A 15,387-nucleotide genomic window follows, 5' to 3' on the forward strand; every position below is an offset into this window, starting at 1 on the left:
TTTATACAGGACTACTCTGATATACCATTTTTAAAACAAAATAAAATTGAATCTGAATTGATCGCACAACGTGTTGTGGATGTATGAAAAAAAAACCCGACGAATCATGTATGTCCTCCTTCTTTTGAAGTCTGTTCCAAATATCCAGCCTATATTATTAGTAGGTACTAATAAATAAACGGGCGTTGCTGTTCTGTCATCATTGATTTGACAGCGGACAGAAGAATTTTAGCAGCATTTGTTTCAAAAATCAAATTCTGGAAACTCAGTAGTTACTCTTTTCCAACTATAGATAAAGAATTACCTTAAACAGCATCTATACATAAACCCAAATATGACTAATTATTTGTCATTACAAAAGGAATAATACGAAATACATCGTATGGCAGAGCAAAACTGAGAAATATTCTCTGGACTTAGAGAGTTATTATCTCCCGCCGGAGTACACCGAGGGAGTCACATTAGCGAGTATAGCATTGTTACAAATACAAAAGTATGGAGGAGGCTCGGGAGGTAAACATACTTATTAATTACATAAATAAAAGCCATAATGACCTCGTTATAAGATCTTAATCGAAAATTGTGGGTTCAAACCCAGGCAACGCAAGAACCACGTGCTTATTTTTTGTTTATAATTTAAATATCATGCTCGTTGGATAAGGTAAAGATCATGAGAAAACCTGCATGTGTCAATTTTGGTACTGCCAATGCGAGGTGGGATAAGTTCAAAACTTTATCGAAAAGACGAGGGAAGATTTTGGGCAGCTGTAGGCCAATTATTGACTGTTATTTTGTTGTCATTGCCTTTAATAAGCTGGCTTGATGAAGAGGATAGAGGACGTATTGTACAAAGTTGATGCCACTAGAAAATCAATAGAAAAATATCTTTAAATATTTTCAGCACCAGTGCTGCCGATATGTTTGCCAATAAAAGGCGCGGGGACTTTCACGGATTTGTTTGTGGTCAAAATGTCAGATGGTAAGTTAGTTAGTTAATAGATGATTTTAAACTGTGTACCCGCTGAACAGCGCTCTTGCCGCTATCGGATTACTGCACTCATTGAGTCACCTAGAATTATTTGTGATAATGGAACGAAACCTACGGAACGGTACCACTCACTAATCGACAGCCAAGTAGGAATACTTTGTATTGTTGTTTTCCAGTTCGAAGGATGAGTGAGCGAAATTACAGGACAAGGAACAAAACATATCAGTTCCCAAGTTTGGTGGAGCTTTGGTGAAGAAAGGTATCATTAAAACTTCTTATTACATAGTACAGTATCTTATGATGTATTACATTAGGGTAATGTTAAAGATACAAAATATTTTCATTCTTAAAAAAACGTTTGGATAATTTTCTCAAAGCAAAAGAGTCCCTTGCGGATGTTACAATATATACAATAATATTACCACCACAGTAAACTTAAAGCAAGGTGAAAAAAAAATGGAGAAAAAACATAACCGCGTGTTGCAACAACGGGTTTCCGTCTCCCAAAAAACAATTCAACCTTCTCTGAGTAAGGTGATTCTATAATATCATATCCAAAATACTTTTGTCTTTGCCAATCAATAAACTTAAATCTCATGTTAAAAAAACATTAACAAATAAAGCGTATTACCCAATAAAGATTACTCAGACGATAAAAATGCGTGTTATCGTGCAGGATATATAATGATTTAGGTAATTGTATCTAATTAACATAACTAAATAATTTAATTGGTGGAAACGAACTGCGTTTCTCGCTGGTCGGATTTACATTCTACATTTTCGTAGCATCGGTAGAGGGACGTAAGAAATTTTAAACATTTATCACATCGCCAATGCGTCATCGAGGGAGCCAAGATGTCCCAGTGGTTAGAACGCGTGCATCTTAACCTATGATTTCGGGTTCAAACCCAGGCAAGCACCACTGAATTTTCATGTGCTTAATTTGTGTTTATAATTCATCTCGTGCTCGGCGGTGAAGGAAAACATCGTGAGGAAACCTGCATGTCTAATTTCAACTAAATTCTGCCACATGTGTATTCCACCAACCCGCATTGGAGCAGCGTGGTGGAATATGCTCCAAACCTTCTCCTATAAGGGAGAGGAGTCCTTAGCCCAGCAGTGGGAAATTTACAGGCTGTTTATGTAATGCGTCATCAACTTTGGGAACTGATATACCTTATGCATTCCCTTGGTCACTCGCCCTTCAAATCGGAACACAACACTAAGAATTGCTGCTCGTGGTAGAATATTTGACTAGTGTGACTACTCAGACTTGGGAAAAGCCCTACCATTAAATTTAATCTTCTAGACCGACTTGTATAAATTATTTAAGTAAATTTTACTATAGATGTGATTTCTTCGTGTTTTTTTCTGGATGCTCGCACTATCGGCAAAATTAATGCTATCTATCTATCTTTTAATCGCAGAGACAGGTGAAGTTGAGAAGGAAATGTTGAAAATGAACTACATGGCCAATCAGGAGTGTGCAGAGTTTTACTTTCAGCACAAGGTGGTAGAAACATTGTAATAAAATATATTATTTGTATATTATCTTTAGTATCAGTAAGTAAACATACAAGTATACCTTATTATACTATCAAGTATTTAATTAAAACTACAAATTAATTTATCTTCTATTTAATTTTTATGAACCTAACAAATCTGTACAATTTAGAAGAGATTAGAGAAACAGAAAATATAAATAATAAATAAATATTGGACAACATCACATACATTACTCTGATCCCAATGTAAGTAGCTAAAGCACTTGTGTTATGGAAAATCAGAAGTTACGACGGTACCACGAACACCCAGACCCAAGGCAACATAGAAAATTAGTGAACTTTTCTTCCTCGGAGTGTTATTGGTCTTCGTGGGATTCTCAGTCTGTATGTCTGTCTGTTTTCTTGCTTTCTTCTCGAAATGAACACGAAGATTATAATATAAAATATATCCTCATCAAATCTGAATTTATTAAGCTCTCATTCAACAATAAATTATAATATTTTTATCATTTGTTAAAATATTCAAGTACTTTACTATAAGGTGCTGTTCAATTTTTATTTACATGAGAGTCCCTATCCTATGAATGGAAGATATATTAGTCGGTGTCATTCAGGAGGCTGGTTGAACGGCGCCCTTTAGTAAAGTGTCTAGACAGTGTAAATGGCTAATTTAACCAGTTGACTGCGACATATACATATATATATATATATATACATATATATATATATATATATATATTCTTATTCTTATTTAATATATTTGCATTTTTTGTTATCATTGAAGGCAGTTTAATACTTTTCGTATTCGATATAATTTACAGTTGAACCACAAGCTGATGTCTCCAAAGAACCCGCTGTGCGCGGTGTCCACTCAGACGCGGCCCTGCGTGTGGGACGGCGGCGCGGCGCTCGTGACGCGACAGTCTTGGGGCTACTGGACGCTTGTGGGTATTTTGTTTATTTAGAGAAGGAAAATGTTTGTGTCTTTCTTATCTTAAACTCAAATCTAATAGATCGGATTAAATTGTTTATGAGGTGTTAACAGGCATTTGGCAGCAGTGCGACAAAATTGATTACTTTAAAACCAAGGCGAAAGTTCGAAATGTCGATACATTAATCTTCAGACAAGAAGAGTACCGAGTAACATAAAAAATACTAAATAGCATAGATTAAAGTTTATATCGAAGTGAGTCTTTTCGTATATATAATTGAGTTACTCAGTACTTCTTACTTGTTTACTGAGTACTGCAGTTCCTTATAGCACTACTGTTTCGTTTAAACGTTTAGTTTAGTTCGATGTATTTGTGTTGTTATTACAGCCGAAACGTTTTTGACGTTTATGCTCCAACCGCTAGTCGGTTTTTCGAATAAAGCTTCCGAGTGTTACATAAGTCAGTGCAGGTCGACGTTTCGTTGCAAGCGCATACAGATACTGCTTTGAATTGCAGTATTATCTTACTGCGAACGTAGTGCGGGTACGATAACTTCGGTCGCGACGATCATGTTGGCACGCTAGGTATATTTTAAGCGGACCCGTAACACGTAACGATCTTTGTTACGTGTTACAGTTACGTGATGATATCAACAAATAGCGCGTGTCGCATCGCGTTAGAATTGAAACTTTTCTAATATGTTCATCGCTGTCTCTCTTTCTCTACTTCAAATCAATCTTCTCTCTCATGTACCGAAATGGAAAAAAATCCACCTATCGAATCCTCCTAAGGAGTTTCACTTTAATAGTTTAGAGTCCAGCTTCTCGGTTTTTATATTCAAAAAACGATTAGTTTTGCTCATGGATAGTATATAGTATAATCTGCTTTACGTTCTTTTTTATTGAAATACTAGTAATGCCTAGCCTATAATACTAGCGTAGCCTCTTGTTAACTAAGGGACAGCCAATGGTAGCTTCTAAATACGATCATAGACAGATTTTCTATCCGTAAACAAAAAAAAAAATCTTTTCTTGTTTATAATGAACAGTAAAAAGTATGTATACATTTTAAATACCTACACATGGTTTATAGTTGGGATTCAGCGTTCGCGGTCCAGGCTGCGGGGCACCCACTCGTTTTCTGTATATCCACGACTACCTGCAGTGGATCGATGAAATCATCTCATATGTTCCTCACACGCTCAGGGAGGAGGACCAAGCGCTTATTTTCAGAAGAGTGTCTCCAATCAAACTTATTATGTATAATGGTAAATATAATTTAATATAAAATTAAATTATTTGTTTTTAATAGAGACCTACTAACAAGTGTATGTTCAGCGGTTGCGTAAACGGTAAATGAACAGTATACCTATCTAGTCGGTGTTAGGGCTTTGGCCACCGTATGGGTTCTTGATGGTAAGTGGTCAAAAGAAACATTAACAATTCCTTACATTGTCATTGCGTTGAAAACCGTGGCTACGTCGTGTACCTTGTGTCCGTAGTTACACTGGCTCACTACCCTTAAAACGGGAACACAATAATACTATTAATTATTAATATAGTATTACTACTTGGTGGCAGATTATATGATGATCTATCTAGACAGGACTTATAGAGAATATATTAAAAGATTTGAATTTTATTTTAAGCTAAACTCCAAATCCCGAAAGAAATTGGTGCATGTGATCGTACAACGAGAGGGGCTGTACTCTACAAGGATAATTCTGAGTTACTTGTCAATAAGAATTTTGCTCAAGGCTTTTTCTTTGTAAGTTAGATACAGACGTAATATTTTTATAAATTTATTTGTTTGAAACCTATTGTATGCTATTACCGATATAATCTGTGGCTTTGCTAAATTTCATTGTGATCCGTCATGTCATCCGTTCTTACTTGATTCAGTAACAAACATCCACCCAAAGTTTCGCTTCACTATATATGTAATATATAACAAAGTCGTTTCCCCCGTCTGTCTGTCCTTATGTATGCTAGTTTTAAATATCTCAATATTTAAAACTACGCAACGGATCTTAATACTGAATTTGATACGGTCTTTTTTGATAGATAGAATGATTCAAGAGGAAAGTTTATACGTATAATACAGGCATAATATAGTAGAGATACATTATGCATTTAGAGGTTTCTAATGCGATGTAGTAAATAAACAAATTTTTTCGCTTACATTGAGTACAAACTCTGAGTTTCGTTCGCCGGTTTTTCTCAGGTCAGGGTGTTTTCTTTTCCGAACCGGTGGTAATGTTTCATTTGACTATCAATAAGTAAGTGTAATTTTTCTATAAATAATAAAGGAATTTGAGTTTGAGTTCTGGCTATCATTACATTACATTAACAGCCTGTAAATTTCCCACTGCTGGGCTAAGGCCTCCTTTCCCATCGAGGAGAAGGTATGGAGCATATTCCACCACGCTGCTCCAATGCGGGTTGGTGGAATACACATGTGGCAGAATTTAGTTGAAATTAGACATGCAGGTTTCCTCACGATGTTTTCCTTGACCGCCGAGCACGAGTTGAATTAGAAACACAAATTAAGCACATGTAAATTCAGTGGTGCTTACCTGGGCTTGAACCCGAAATCATCGGTTAAGATGCACGTGCTCTAACCACTGGGCCATCTCGGCTCTAATCATCTGGCTATCATAATATATCATAATAATATCGCCAAAATAAGTATATTTATCGTGAAAGTTTAACTGTTATATTATTCCTTGTACAGATGTCTATGGCTCAAGTGGCGCAAGTGAACTGCGCCACGATCGTCCTGGACGTGAGTTCGCGCACCAACGCGGCGGTGTGGATCGAGCACCATTGCCACCGCGACTACACGGGCGACCGCCAGGGAGCATATTTTAAGGACGTTCGACCGTTAGTGACCATTATTGTATTCATCCGGGTTTGAATCCGCAATCATCGGTTAAGATGTACGAGTTCTTACCAATGACACATCCACGCTCATTAAGTATCATTATATTTATAAGTATTATTTATTTTTTACAGACGAGATTGTTTCGTATACTTCAAAAGCGTAACTTTCATCGAATTTCGTTTCTACTTTTCGTTCAAAGCGACGCTGGAGGTCACTCTCTTCGGTAAGGAGGAATTGCCGAAGTTCATACCGAACCCGTATCCCGTTACCGAGAGTACATACAACTGGTTACCGACCTATTCGTACTTGAGAGATAAGTGGTTTGTCCCAGGAACTTCCTGGTGGTGGAACATGTAATACGAGTACACTGTGGGTAATCCGAATTAAATGTAATCCAACATTAATCTATCATTTTATCTTTATGTAATTTTATGTTCTGTCAATATTTGGTAACGTATAACAGATTTATAGTTATTTCAGTGTAAATAATCTTCTATATACACAATAAAAAAAAAAAAATATATTAAATACTATGGAAATGAAAAGAAGGTTTTTTATTAAAAGGTTTTATAAGTAAATGTGTCTAATTTCAACGAACCCGCATTGGAGCGCGTGGTGGAATATGCTCCAAACCTTCCCTTCAAAGGGAGAGGAAACCTTAGCCAAGCAGTGGGAAATTTACAGGCTGTTACTGTGTCTCGTTTTCTACGAGGGTTTTTTGCAAGGTGTTAAAATGCGGATTGGTGGTAAAAAGATTTTTTTTAAATACATACATACATACATGTTTATTTACAATATTGTTTTCCATAACTTACTGGGAGATGAATGAGCACAAGCGTGTTTCATCCACTGGCCAATGTTGACTCTATTTTTATTTAAACTCTATTTATTTAAAAAATGTCTACTGAAAGATTATATATTACAAGATAATTATATTATATATAAATGTTTCATTTTATAATGACACCTTATGAACATTATATTCTTTATTTAAAAAACTACACGTACGCCGAAATGTCTGTTTGATTATATTCCGGTTTAAATGATGGACACTGGCTCGTGTAATTGGCATAAGGGACATTACATCTTAGGTCTTGTGTTTGGCAGCGCAGCGCGGTTCATGTGAGAAGTGTTTTATACTTCTTACAGTGTCAATGAGCGAAGGTGACCAAGTATAATCAGTTAGTTACTAAGCCATATTTCCGTCTGTATTCCTAAATCAAATAGAGAAGTAATAGTCTGCATCAATTGAAAATTAATTTAGTAACGCTTTCAGATAACAGGTGTAAATATTGTTCTTACATCTACATCTATACATATAATAAAATTGGAGTGTCTGTTTGTAACATTAAAATAACCGCTTTTTACTAAATGCATATGTATGTAAACACGGTACATATACCAAAATATCATTTTTTTTTTATTTTGTCTGTCTGTCTGTTTGTTCCGGCTAATCTCTGGACCGATTTTGACGGGAATTTCACTAGAGAAAGCTGATGTTTTAAGGAGTAACTTAGGCTTCAACAATAACTTTTTTGTTTGTTTCAATCTCGCACGAAGTTGCAGGTCCAGCTGGTATATTATATAGGTGATAGTTATAACTAGGCAGGTGTCAAATAGGATAATTGGTGTAAGAATTATAGAAATAAACAAGTTTTGGTCTAATTAATACGGTGATTTGTAGAGAGATTTATCGTACACGCGTGTGCTTGTTAAATTGTCTAAATGCTGATACGCCATTTTGTCTCCTATTACGAAGTAGCAAGTATTGTAATTGTCTGCAATTATTGTTGGTGTTAATATCGTACGTACATGTGGCTGGTTGAAAAATGTTGTCCGAACAGACGGACAAAAAGTGGACAGGGTCAGTGACCGTGTAAGCGAAATGGTTGTATTAATTGTGGCTCGTTTTATTGGACCTTATCGTTTCGTTTGGTTCTTGTTTGATTTATTTTTGTATTGAATTATAAAAGGAATTGGATTATTATATTTGTTGGTATCAAATCCAGTTTTAATTTGAAATGAAAATGTTGCACCATATATATGTTTTCAATGTATATAAAACAAGAATATGAAATTCACGCTTGTCACCTCTATAGTGTAAATTTAGCACAAGTGTAACTCTCAAGTGCCGCCACTTACATAATATTATATGCTAAAACTTTCTTCGAAACGCGCTGCTTCTCCTGGTGTATTTTTTATGTATATTACTTTAACACCCACTGATTGTTTCAAGCTGTGGTACTTTAATATAAGTGAATTACTGTTTTCAATTCTTGATTGTAATTTTTTTTTCGAAATTTGTATTGCTGATGGCCCTAATGGCCACAGCGTCTCCGGGCGGAGTAGGCGGGTTAAATAACTCAAGCCTGGATGTTGGGAACCCACTTAAGGGCTCAGAATAGCCGCGTCCAAAGGGTCGTCCTGTGAGGCCGGACCTCGGCTTAGGACGTCGTCGTCGTCGATGGGAGGATTGTAAATTAAATTTTGTTTCTAAACTTATGGTATTTGATAATACAAAACGTTGTCGCGATTTAATAGCCCACCAACGCCATCTATTGTTAGTCAACTAGGCAATTATATTTGTGTAGTAGTTGTTTTTATAGTTAGGAATTTAAAAAAAAAACATCCCATTTATTCAAATAGATTTGTGAAGTAAGTGGATTAGGTAACGTTGTTCGAGTAAGCTGTTTTTTTTCGTTATTTATTTATAAGAAGCGGACTATTTGATTATTAAGTACAAGTTAATTGTGCGCACGAACGAAGAAATTTTCTTACCCATGATATTTAGCAAGAGATAAGGTGGGTCCGCTTTGTATAGAGATATAACGGTTTAGCATATACTTAGCCCTGCTGACTTCTTTGAAGATATCTCAAGATAAAATCTAAATATACAATCGCATATATATTTATTTTTAATTTAAGAATATTTATTAATAGAAAAAAAAATACGAAATTGCCACCAGTAGGCCTGTTTGAAAAGACAAAACGTTACAAAAAACACGACACATTTTATCGACTCTTTTATTTTGTTTCACTTCTAATAGTTTAGCATATTTTGTGATAAGAGCTCATTGAAAATCACTTAAAAATAAATAAGTCCAGTGCGAATAGACGTTTACCTTTTTTGAACTTTTTTACTCAAACCTCCTTAATCTTCATTAATATTTATGAATATATTTTTATAAAAAACGCGATTGATTGCCGTGTACAGTATTATAATGTTTATAGGTATTTGATTTTCTATAAGTAATGTTTTTAATAATTTATATAAGGTTTTATAAAATTATAAATATCGTGTATTCAAATTAATAAACGTTAAAATAATGAACATATATATTAACTAAGGCTAATCAGCTAGCTGCATTATCATGTGATTACGGAGACAGGTGTCTAAAATCGCAGGTACTATACATCAGATCTTCAGGACCTCAACCCTCAATTGGTGCTATATCGTCTGAGTATGTAATTACAAAAAGTAATAAGTAATCTCTATTATACCATTTGACTATGTGTTTGTAAAACACACACATAAACATTTTTAATGGCGTTGATGAGATATTAAAGCTATATTAGCTTAATAATAACTTCACTGTTCCTTTCCTGATGTAATATTAATAATATATTTCTTTACATAAGAATTGTTAAAAAAAATCCTTAAATATATACAAATTTGAATTAAAAATATTTACTGTAAAAATCTTGACCGCGTGAAATAGTGGCAAGAATGCTTTTCTTAATAAATAATTTTCTTAATACAAAATCATTTAAATTTTATAAGTAATATATTATGCAAAAAATAATAAGTAATCTCTAAATTGTAATATTACGACCAATAATATAAAACATTTTTTTTTTCTTAACTTTATTTTCATTGAAATATTTATTGTATATATCATAAATACATATATATATAAAAAAACCTAAGATATTCAATAAAATTTCTCTAAAACTATGTATGATATTAGGAACGTAGAGATAGTCTAAAAATTTTATGTCTTTGTTGTAGGCACTTAAAGTCATCATAAAAACCTCAGAACGCAATTTCAACTCAAAATAAAAACTGTTAAACATCGAAAATAAAACAATACTCTAATACTGTATTTACGATATATAATTTATTTTGTATGTTTAATGGGATATTAAATTATTAAACAGTAAAACTGGAACGTACACTGCCTCGTTGGTCCAGTGGCTAGACATAATGCCGCAGATCCCGAGGTAATGAGTTTAAACCCCAATTCGACTCAATAAAAAGTAATTGGGTTCTCCATAGAAAAGTTCTCAGTAACAGCCCGGAGTTTGGATGTTGCAAGTGTACCGTGTCTCGGAAAGCACGCAAAAACGGTCCTGCGCTTTAATTCTTACCGGTCGTGACGGATTTGCCGTCCCATCGAATTACGAGAGTGAGTGAGTGCACTAGGATATGCACACACAGTCGTGCACTAGGATATGTTCTGTGTAGTTCTCTGGCCCTTGTGATTAGTGATATATTATACATATATAATCAACGCGTTTGCTTTAAAGTTAAATGCGACTGAGATATTTCCAAGCAGCTTAAACTTATACGCAATGATTCATGAATAACAAATCATTACTAGTCAGAGTCTTAGAGTAATAAATCCACATACAATTGAATTAAAATATCCATTGCTTTGTGATCTTAAGTTTTTGGTACGATTTTTAATAGTATTCATGTAACGTTAAAAATATTAAACGACCCTAAATACTAGTAATTTTATAGTGTTATCTAATTATATTTCAATTCTTCCAGATACATCCAGGAAGAAGAAAAAGTTTACTTTTTTCACATACTATTTCTAATTTTGAAATTGAACCCCTGCCAATATATTATTGTAAAAACCGCCGCAAATAATTAAGTTTCTAATTTCATTGCAAATAATAAAATCACAGTCGATAATATCGATTATTTGAAACAGAGAAATTAATTTGAACCTTATTTTCTGCCACATATGGACGTGTTTAAAGTTAGATGCGTTGAACTTTAATCGTTGCAAGCGATGTATTTTCTAATATTTAATGTACAATTTTGAAGCCTATTCAGTTGCAATAAGTATCTAAATCGCAATTTCGTTTTGAATATATATTTTAGAATCGTAATGCGTTTTATGGGCGTCTGTGACGTTTTCATGTCTTCATATACATTGGTCACGAAAAGTTTTGTTAAAATAAAAAGCCAACGTATATTTTATTACGTGTGTAGTGTTTGAGATAAAATTGATTTGTTTATGAGGTTGTTTTGTGCTAACATATTTATTATACGGTCTCTGCAATCTGAATTATTTGGAGCAAGACTTTTAGTATTTTTGTTCGTATAAAAATGTAACATTTATCATGGTTGCTATGATGGCACGTTTAAGTATTTACTCAAAGTAGTACTTTGGTTATTTTTATTAAAATAATTCGAATAAATGAGATTGAATTATCAGGCTTTTCAGCTTAAAAACTAGTAACATTTAATTTTATTAAGATATAATATTATAAAATAACTATCATTAAATAAAATTATTTAAGGTTGAACAGCACGATTTAATCAATGGATTTAAAAACTGTGATCTGTGTTCTCTGAAAATGGAACATTCACAAAATTATTTATCTGCACCTACGTCTTAACATTACAAGATGAAGGTTTAATGTTTCAAATCTCTAAGTCTTAAAATTAAATCAGTAATCAATAAGTTAGAACATAGTTTTTTTACATAACTAAATATATTAGATATATTATGTAAGTATTACATAAGTATGTAAAGTATTTTTAATGTTTTGATACTAATTATTTTTCTTATGTAATCTATTTCAAGTTGGAATATATTTGCAATAAGAAAACATAAGCCTATTAAATTAAACCAAATAGTTTCAATATTTTATTTGAATATTATAAATACATAAATTAACTGTAAATCAGGTATTAATTAAATTCAATAAATAATATATTATCCGTTATATTTTATTAGTGTAAATATTTATGCAAATAGAATAAGATTATTATCGTAGTGTACCTACTATAATTTTACGATGGCCGTCACATCGCAGGCGGAAATTAAATTTTAGTAAGGATTATATATATATCGAAGTGTTGTTTTATTGGGTGTCAGTAAAATACCAAAGTTAATTGGGCGCAACGTTTATGATGCAAAATGTTTCATAGAACTGCACAAATATCGCATAATCATAATCGCAGGCTTAAATCCTTAAGAAAAACTATCTGTATGTCATGAGATAAACTAAGTAAATATGGCATATAAAAAAATATAAAAAAAATCTTTATTATAATGCATGTCGTATTATGTTAGTAGAAGAACGATTAATATTTTCTATGGTATAACATATATTGTGTGACGGGACTCAAGCGCGTTGATGTCTTCGCTATGATCTTAGATAATCTGATAGCGTAACCAGTATAATATGTAATATCGTTTATTCTTACAGGTCGTTGAAGATTTTATTTATGACTCTAGCATATTATAATGATAAGAAATAAATAACACGTGGGAACTAATTTTTTTAGTTGAAATGTAGTTGTAGAGTCGTTGTAGAGTCGTTATTATTTATGTTTTTTAGAAGAATTTGTCACGTGACTTTTTCGTTTAAGAAATTAACGTTAGATTTCAAAAAAGTTTAAATATACTTTTATTCTCTTCAAAAATACACACGGGCAAGTAACGTAAGCTCTATCCATAAACATTGTTACTGCAAAAAGTTTAAGCCATTTTATTATACAAATACCTACGTGATTCTAACTATAGTACCTAAAATGTAAAGTATATTGCGTCACCAGGAGGCAAAGTAGGAATATGCCGGTTAAGTTCGATTGTTAATAAATATATACTATATTTATTTTACTATTCACTGTAAACACAACAATAGCCTACAATACTCACAACAAAATTGTGTCGAAATATAAAAGTAGAGCAACGCCATGAGATGTATATCTTTATAATAAATAATAGAGTTGGTTGATTTGAACATTTACAGGTTGTTGATTTATTTTTATTGCTTATTTTAGCTTTACGACCTTTGCGATAATATTATGATATCATTAAAAAAACATAAATTTATCAAATTATCTGTTTATTATTTAATATCATATACATATGTATATAACCAAAATTAAAAAATTGCGTCGTAGACTCTAAGCTCCTTCCTTGAGCATCGTGCCCCATATCTTATTAATATGTTTTCTCTATCTATTTGAGCGGTACATTTAATTTCATATTAAAATTATAGATTTATTTATCATTTTACAAAAGTGATATGATATGCTTATTGGAATGAATGTAGTTCCAAATTTGAGCGTAAAATATGTGAGTGTTGAACTAATAATAATTCTATATACGGCAAACTTAATAAGTTTAAATAAACCTACGGAAAAAAATATAGCTGGAACGAATTAAAACATTTATCGAAATATACGAAGCGATACAAGACTACACATAACCGCTCACCTGCCGTACATCCAATGAAACACTCTATCACACTGGAACACTTCACAATAACACAATCACTTTATCACTTCTCCATCTCAACACTTGTATCCAGCACTTTGTATCACTTTTCTAGAAAATACCGCAAAACCTTTAACAATAGCAAATCAGTAACAACCTCCTCGCGGGACAGACGGTTGTAAACTGAGGCGTCGCTAGAGTTTCCCTTCTCACTCCCACGGGCTATTGATACGTGCGTCTGAAAGAGACAGGAAAAAAATGGTTAGTTCGTACAGCGATTTTAGGCTTCGAAAAAGTTGTAGGGACATCGCAATGTTATCGAGTACAATGTACTTGTGAGAATGGATTTCTTATTGCGATATAAAAGTCGCCTTAATGTGACATAACTCAGAAAGTGCATGTATTCTTGATTTCTCTACTTTTCATTTTAAATTTATATTTAATTTTTTTTTTTCTGTTTATTAGATGATTGAGGCTTAATATAGTCGATTATTTTTTAATCTTAATCTCTACTCAATAACAATCGCTGGACATTATACATCGTTAACTACTGATGTTCATAAAAAAATCTATCAAATAATCGCTTTCAGATAAATTGAAAAAAACGAGGCAAAATTTATATATTATTGAATGTACATATATCTGTTGGTAACTCTATATTTAATTTATAATATATGAAGGAACTGCTCTACAATAGAGTGTTTTCTTGATATGCTGCATATTAAATAGTATAAATTTAGAACTTTAAAAATGATTAAAGCTTGTCCATATTGCGACCGGCAATTTTAACTACAGGTGCTATATCTACGGCGCTATTTCTGGTATTTCGCAACAGTGTAGAGTAAAAATAAATCTAACTTTAATAAAGGCTTGAAAAAAGTAAGTTAATTAACGTTAAATATATAAAATTAGATAATATAGAATAAAATAATATAAAGATATACAAATTGATTGTGATAATTAGTAATATAACACCACACCACATAGTATTTTTAATACAGAAAATTGCGTAGGTCTCATAAATATTAGCGTATTACCAAACGACTATGGATTATATTATGGCTAACTAAAGATTCCTTCCAGACACCACATGTATTCCATTCGAAGAGATTTAGAAACTAATTAATGTGATAACAAACACATTAGTTGTAAGTTTTACGTAAAATAAACTAGAAGTGTTATTACAGTACACAGGATTATCGCCATCAAATTGTATTTTTACGATATCAATTTAATTTTGCTTAATACATGTTGTTAATATGCGTCCAACAAACATGTATGCATATTATTCATTTCATGTTTGTAACACAATCACGCTCAAACTACACGTTAACTGGTCTGCATTAGCAACACAATTGAAATAAATTTTATCTAAAGTTTTGCAATACTCCTTTTATTCAATTAAATATATTATTATATTTAAATACATAAAGTAAATAAAAAACGGTAATTTCGGTAAGTAAACTTATACTTATATCACGAGTACTGCGATTCTGCAAAGTAATAAATCTCTTCTGGGGCTACAATTCAATTTGTAGAAATAAATTATTATGTTCAACCATCGGTGGCAGTTTTATATTTAAATTAATACTGTATAATGTCTATTCAAATAT

General features: G+C 32.6%; 2 protein-coding genes across 3 annotated transcripts in view; one reads left to right on the forward strand and one right to left on the reverse strand.

Annotated features, from left to right (window-relative positions):
• The window catches only part of Dgo (diego), a 73,977-nt gene extending 60,059 nt beyond the window's left edge, over nucleotides 1-13,918 (reverse strand). For both annotated transcript variants that reach the window (XM_026645200.2, XM_026645199.2), the window contains exon 1: nucleotides 13,775-13,918. The gene's annotated coding sequence lies outside the window, so the exon portion shown is untranslated. The remainder of the gene's footprint in view (nucleotides 1-13,774) is intronic.
• Nucleotides 831-6,665, forward strand: LOC113404339 (uncharacterized). Its single transcript, XM_026645207.2, has 7 exons — nucleotides 831-979; nucleotides 2,416-2,498; nucleotides 3,315-3,437; nucleotides 4,518-4,692; nucleotides 5,074-5,192; nucleotides 6,159-6,307; nucleotides 6,440-6,665. Exons 1-7 carry the CDS (start codon nucleotides 970-972, stop codon nucleotides 6,663-6,665), a joined length of 885 nt encoding a protein of 294 aa, XP_026500992.1. The 5' UTR covers nucleotides 831-969.
• Nucleotides 13,919-15,387: the final 1,469 nt, after the last annotated feature.

This window comes from Vanessa tameamea, chromosome 17 (assembly GCF_037043105.1).
Source record: "Vanessa tameamea isolate UH-Manoa-2023 chromosome 17, ilVanTame1 primary haplotype, whole genome shotgun sequence".
Taxonomy (NCBI): Eukaryota; Metazoa; Arthropoda; class Insecta; order Lepidoptera; family Nymphalidae; genus Vanessa; species Vanessa tameamea.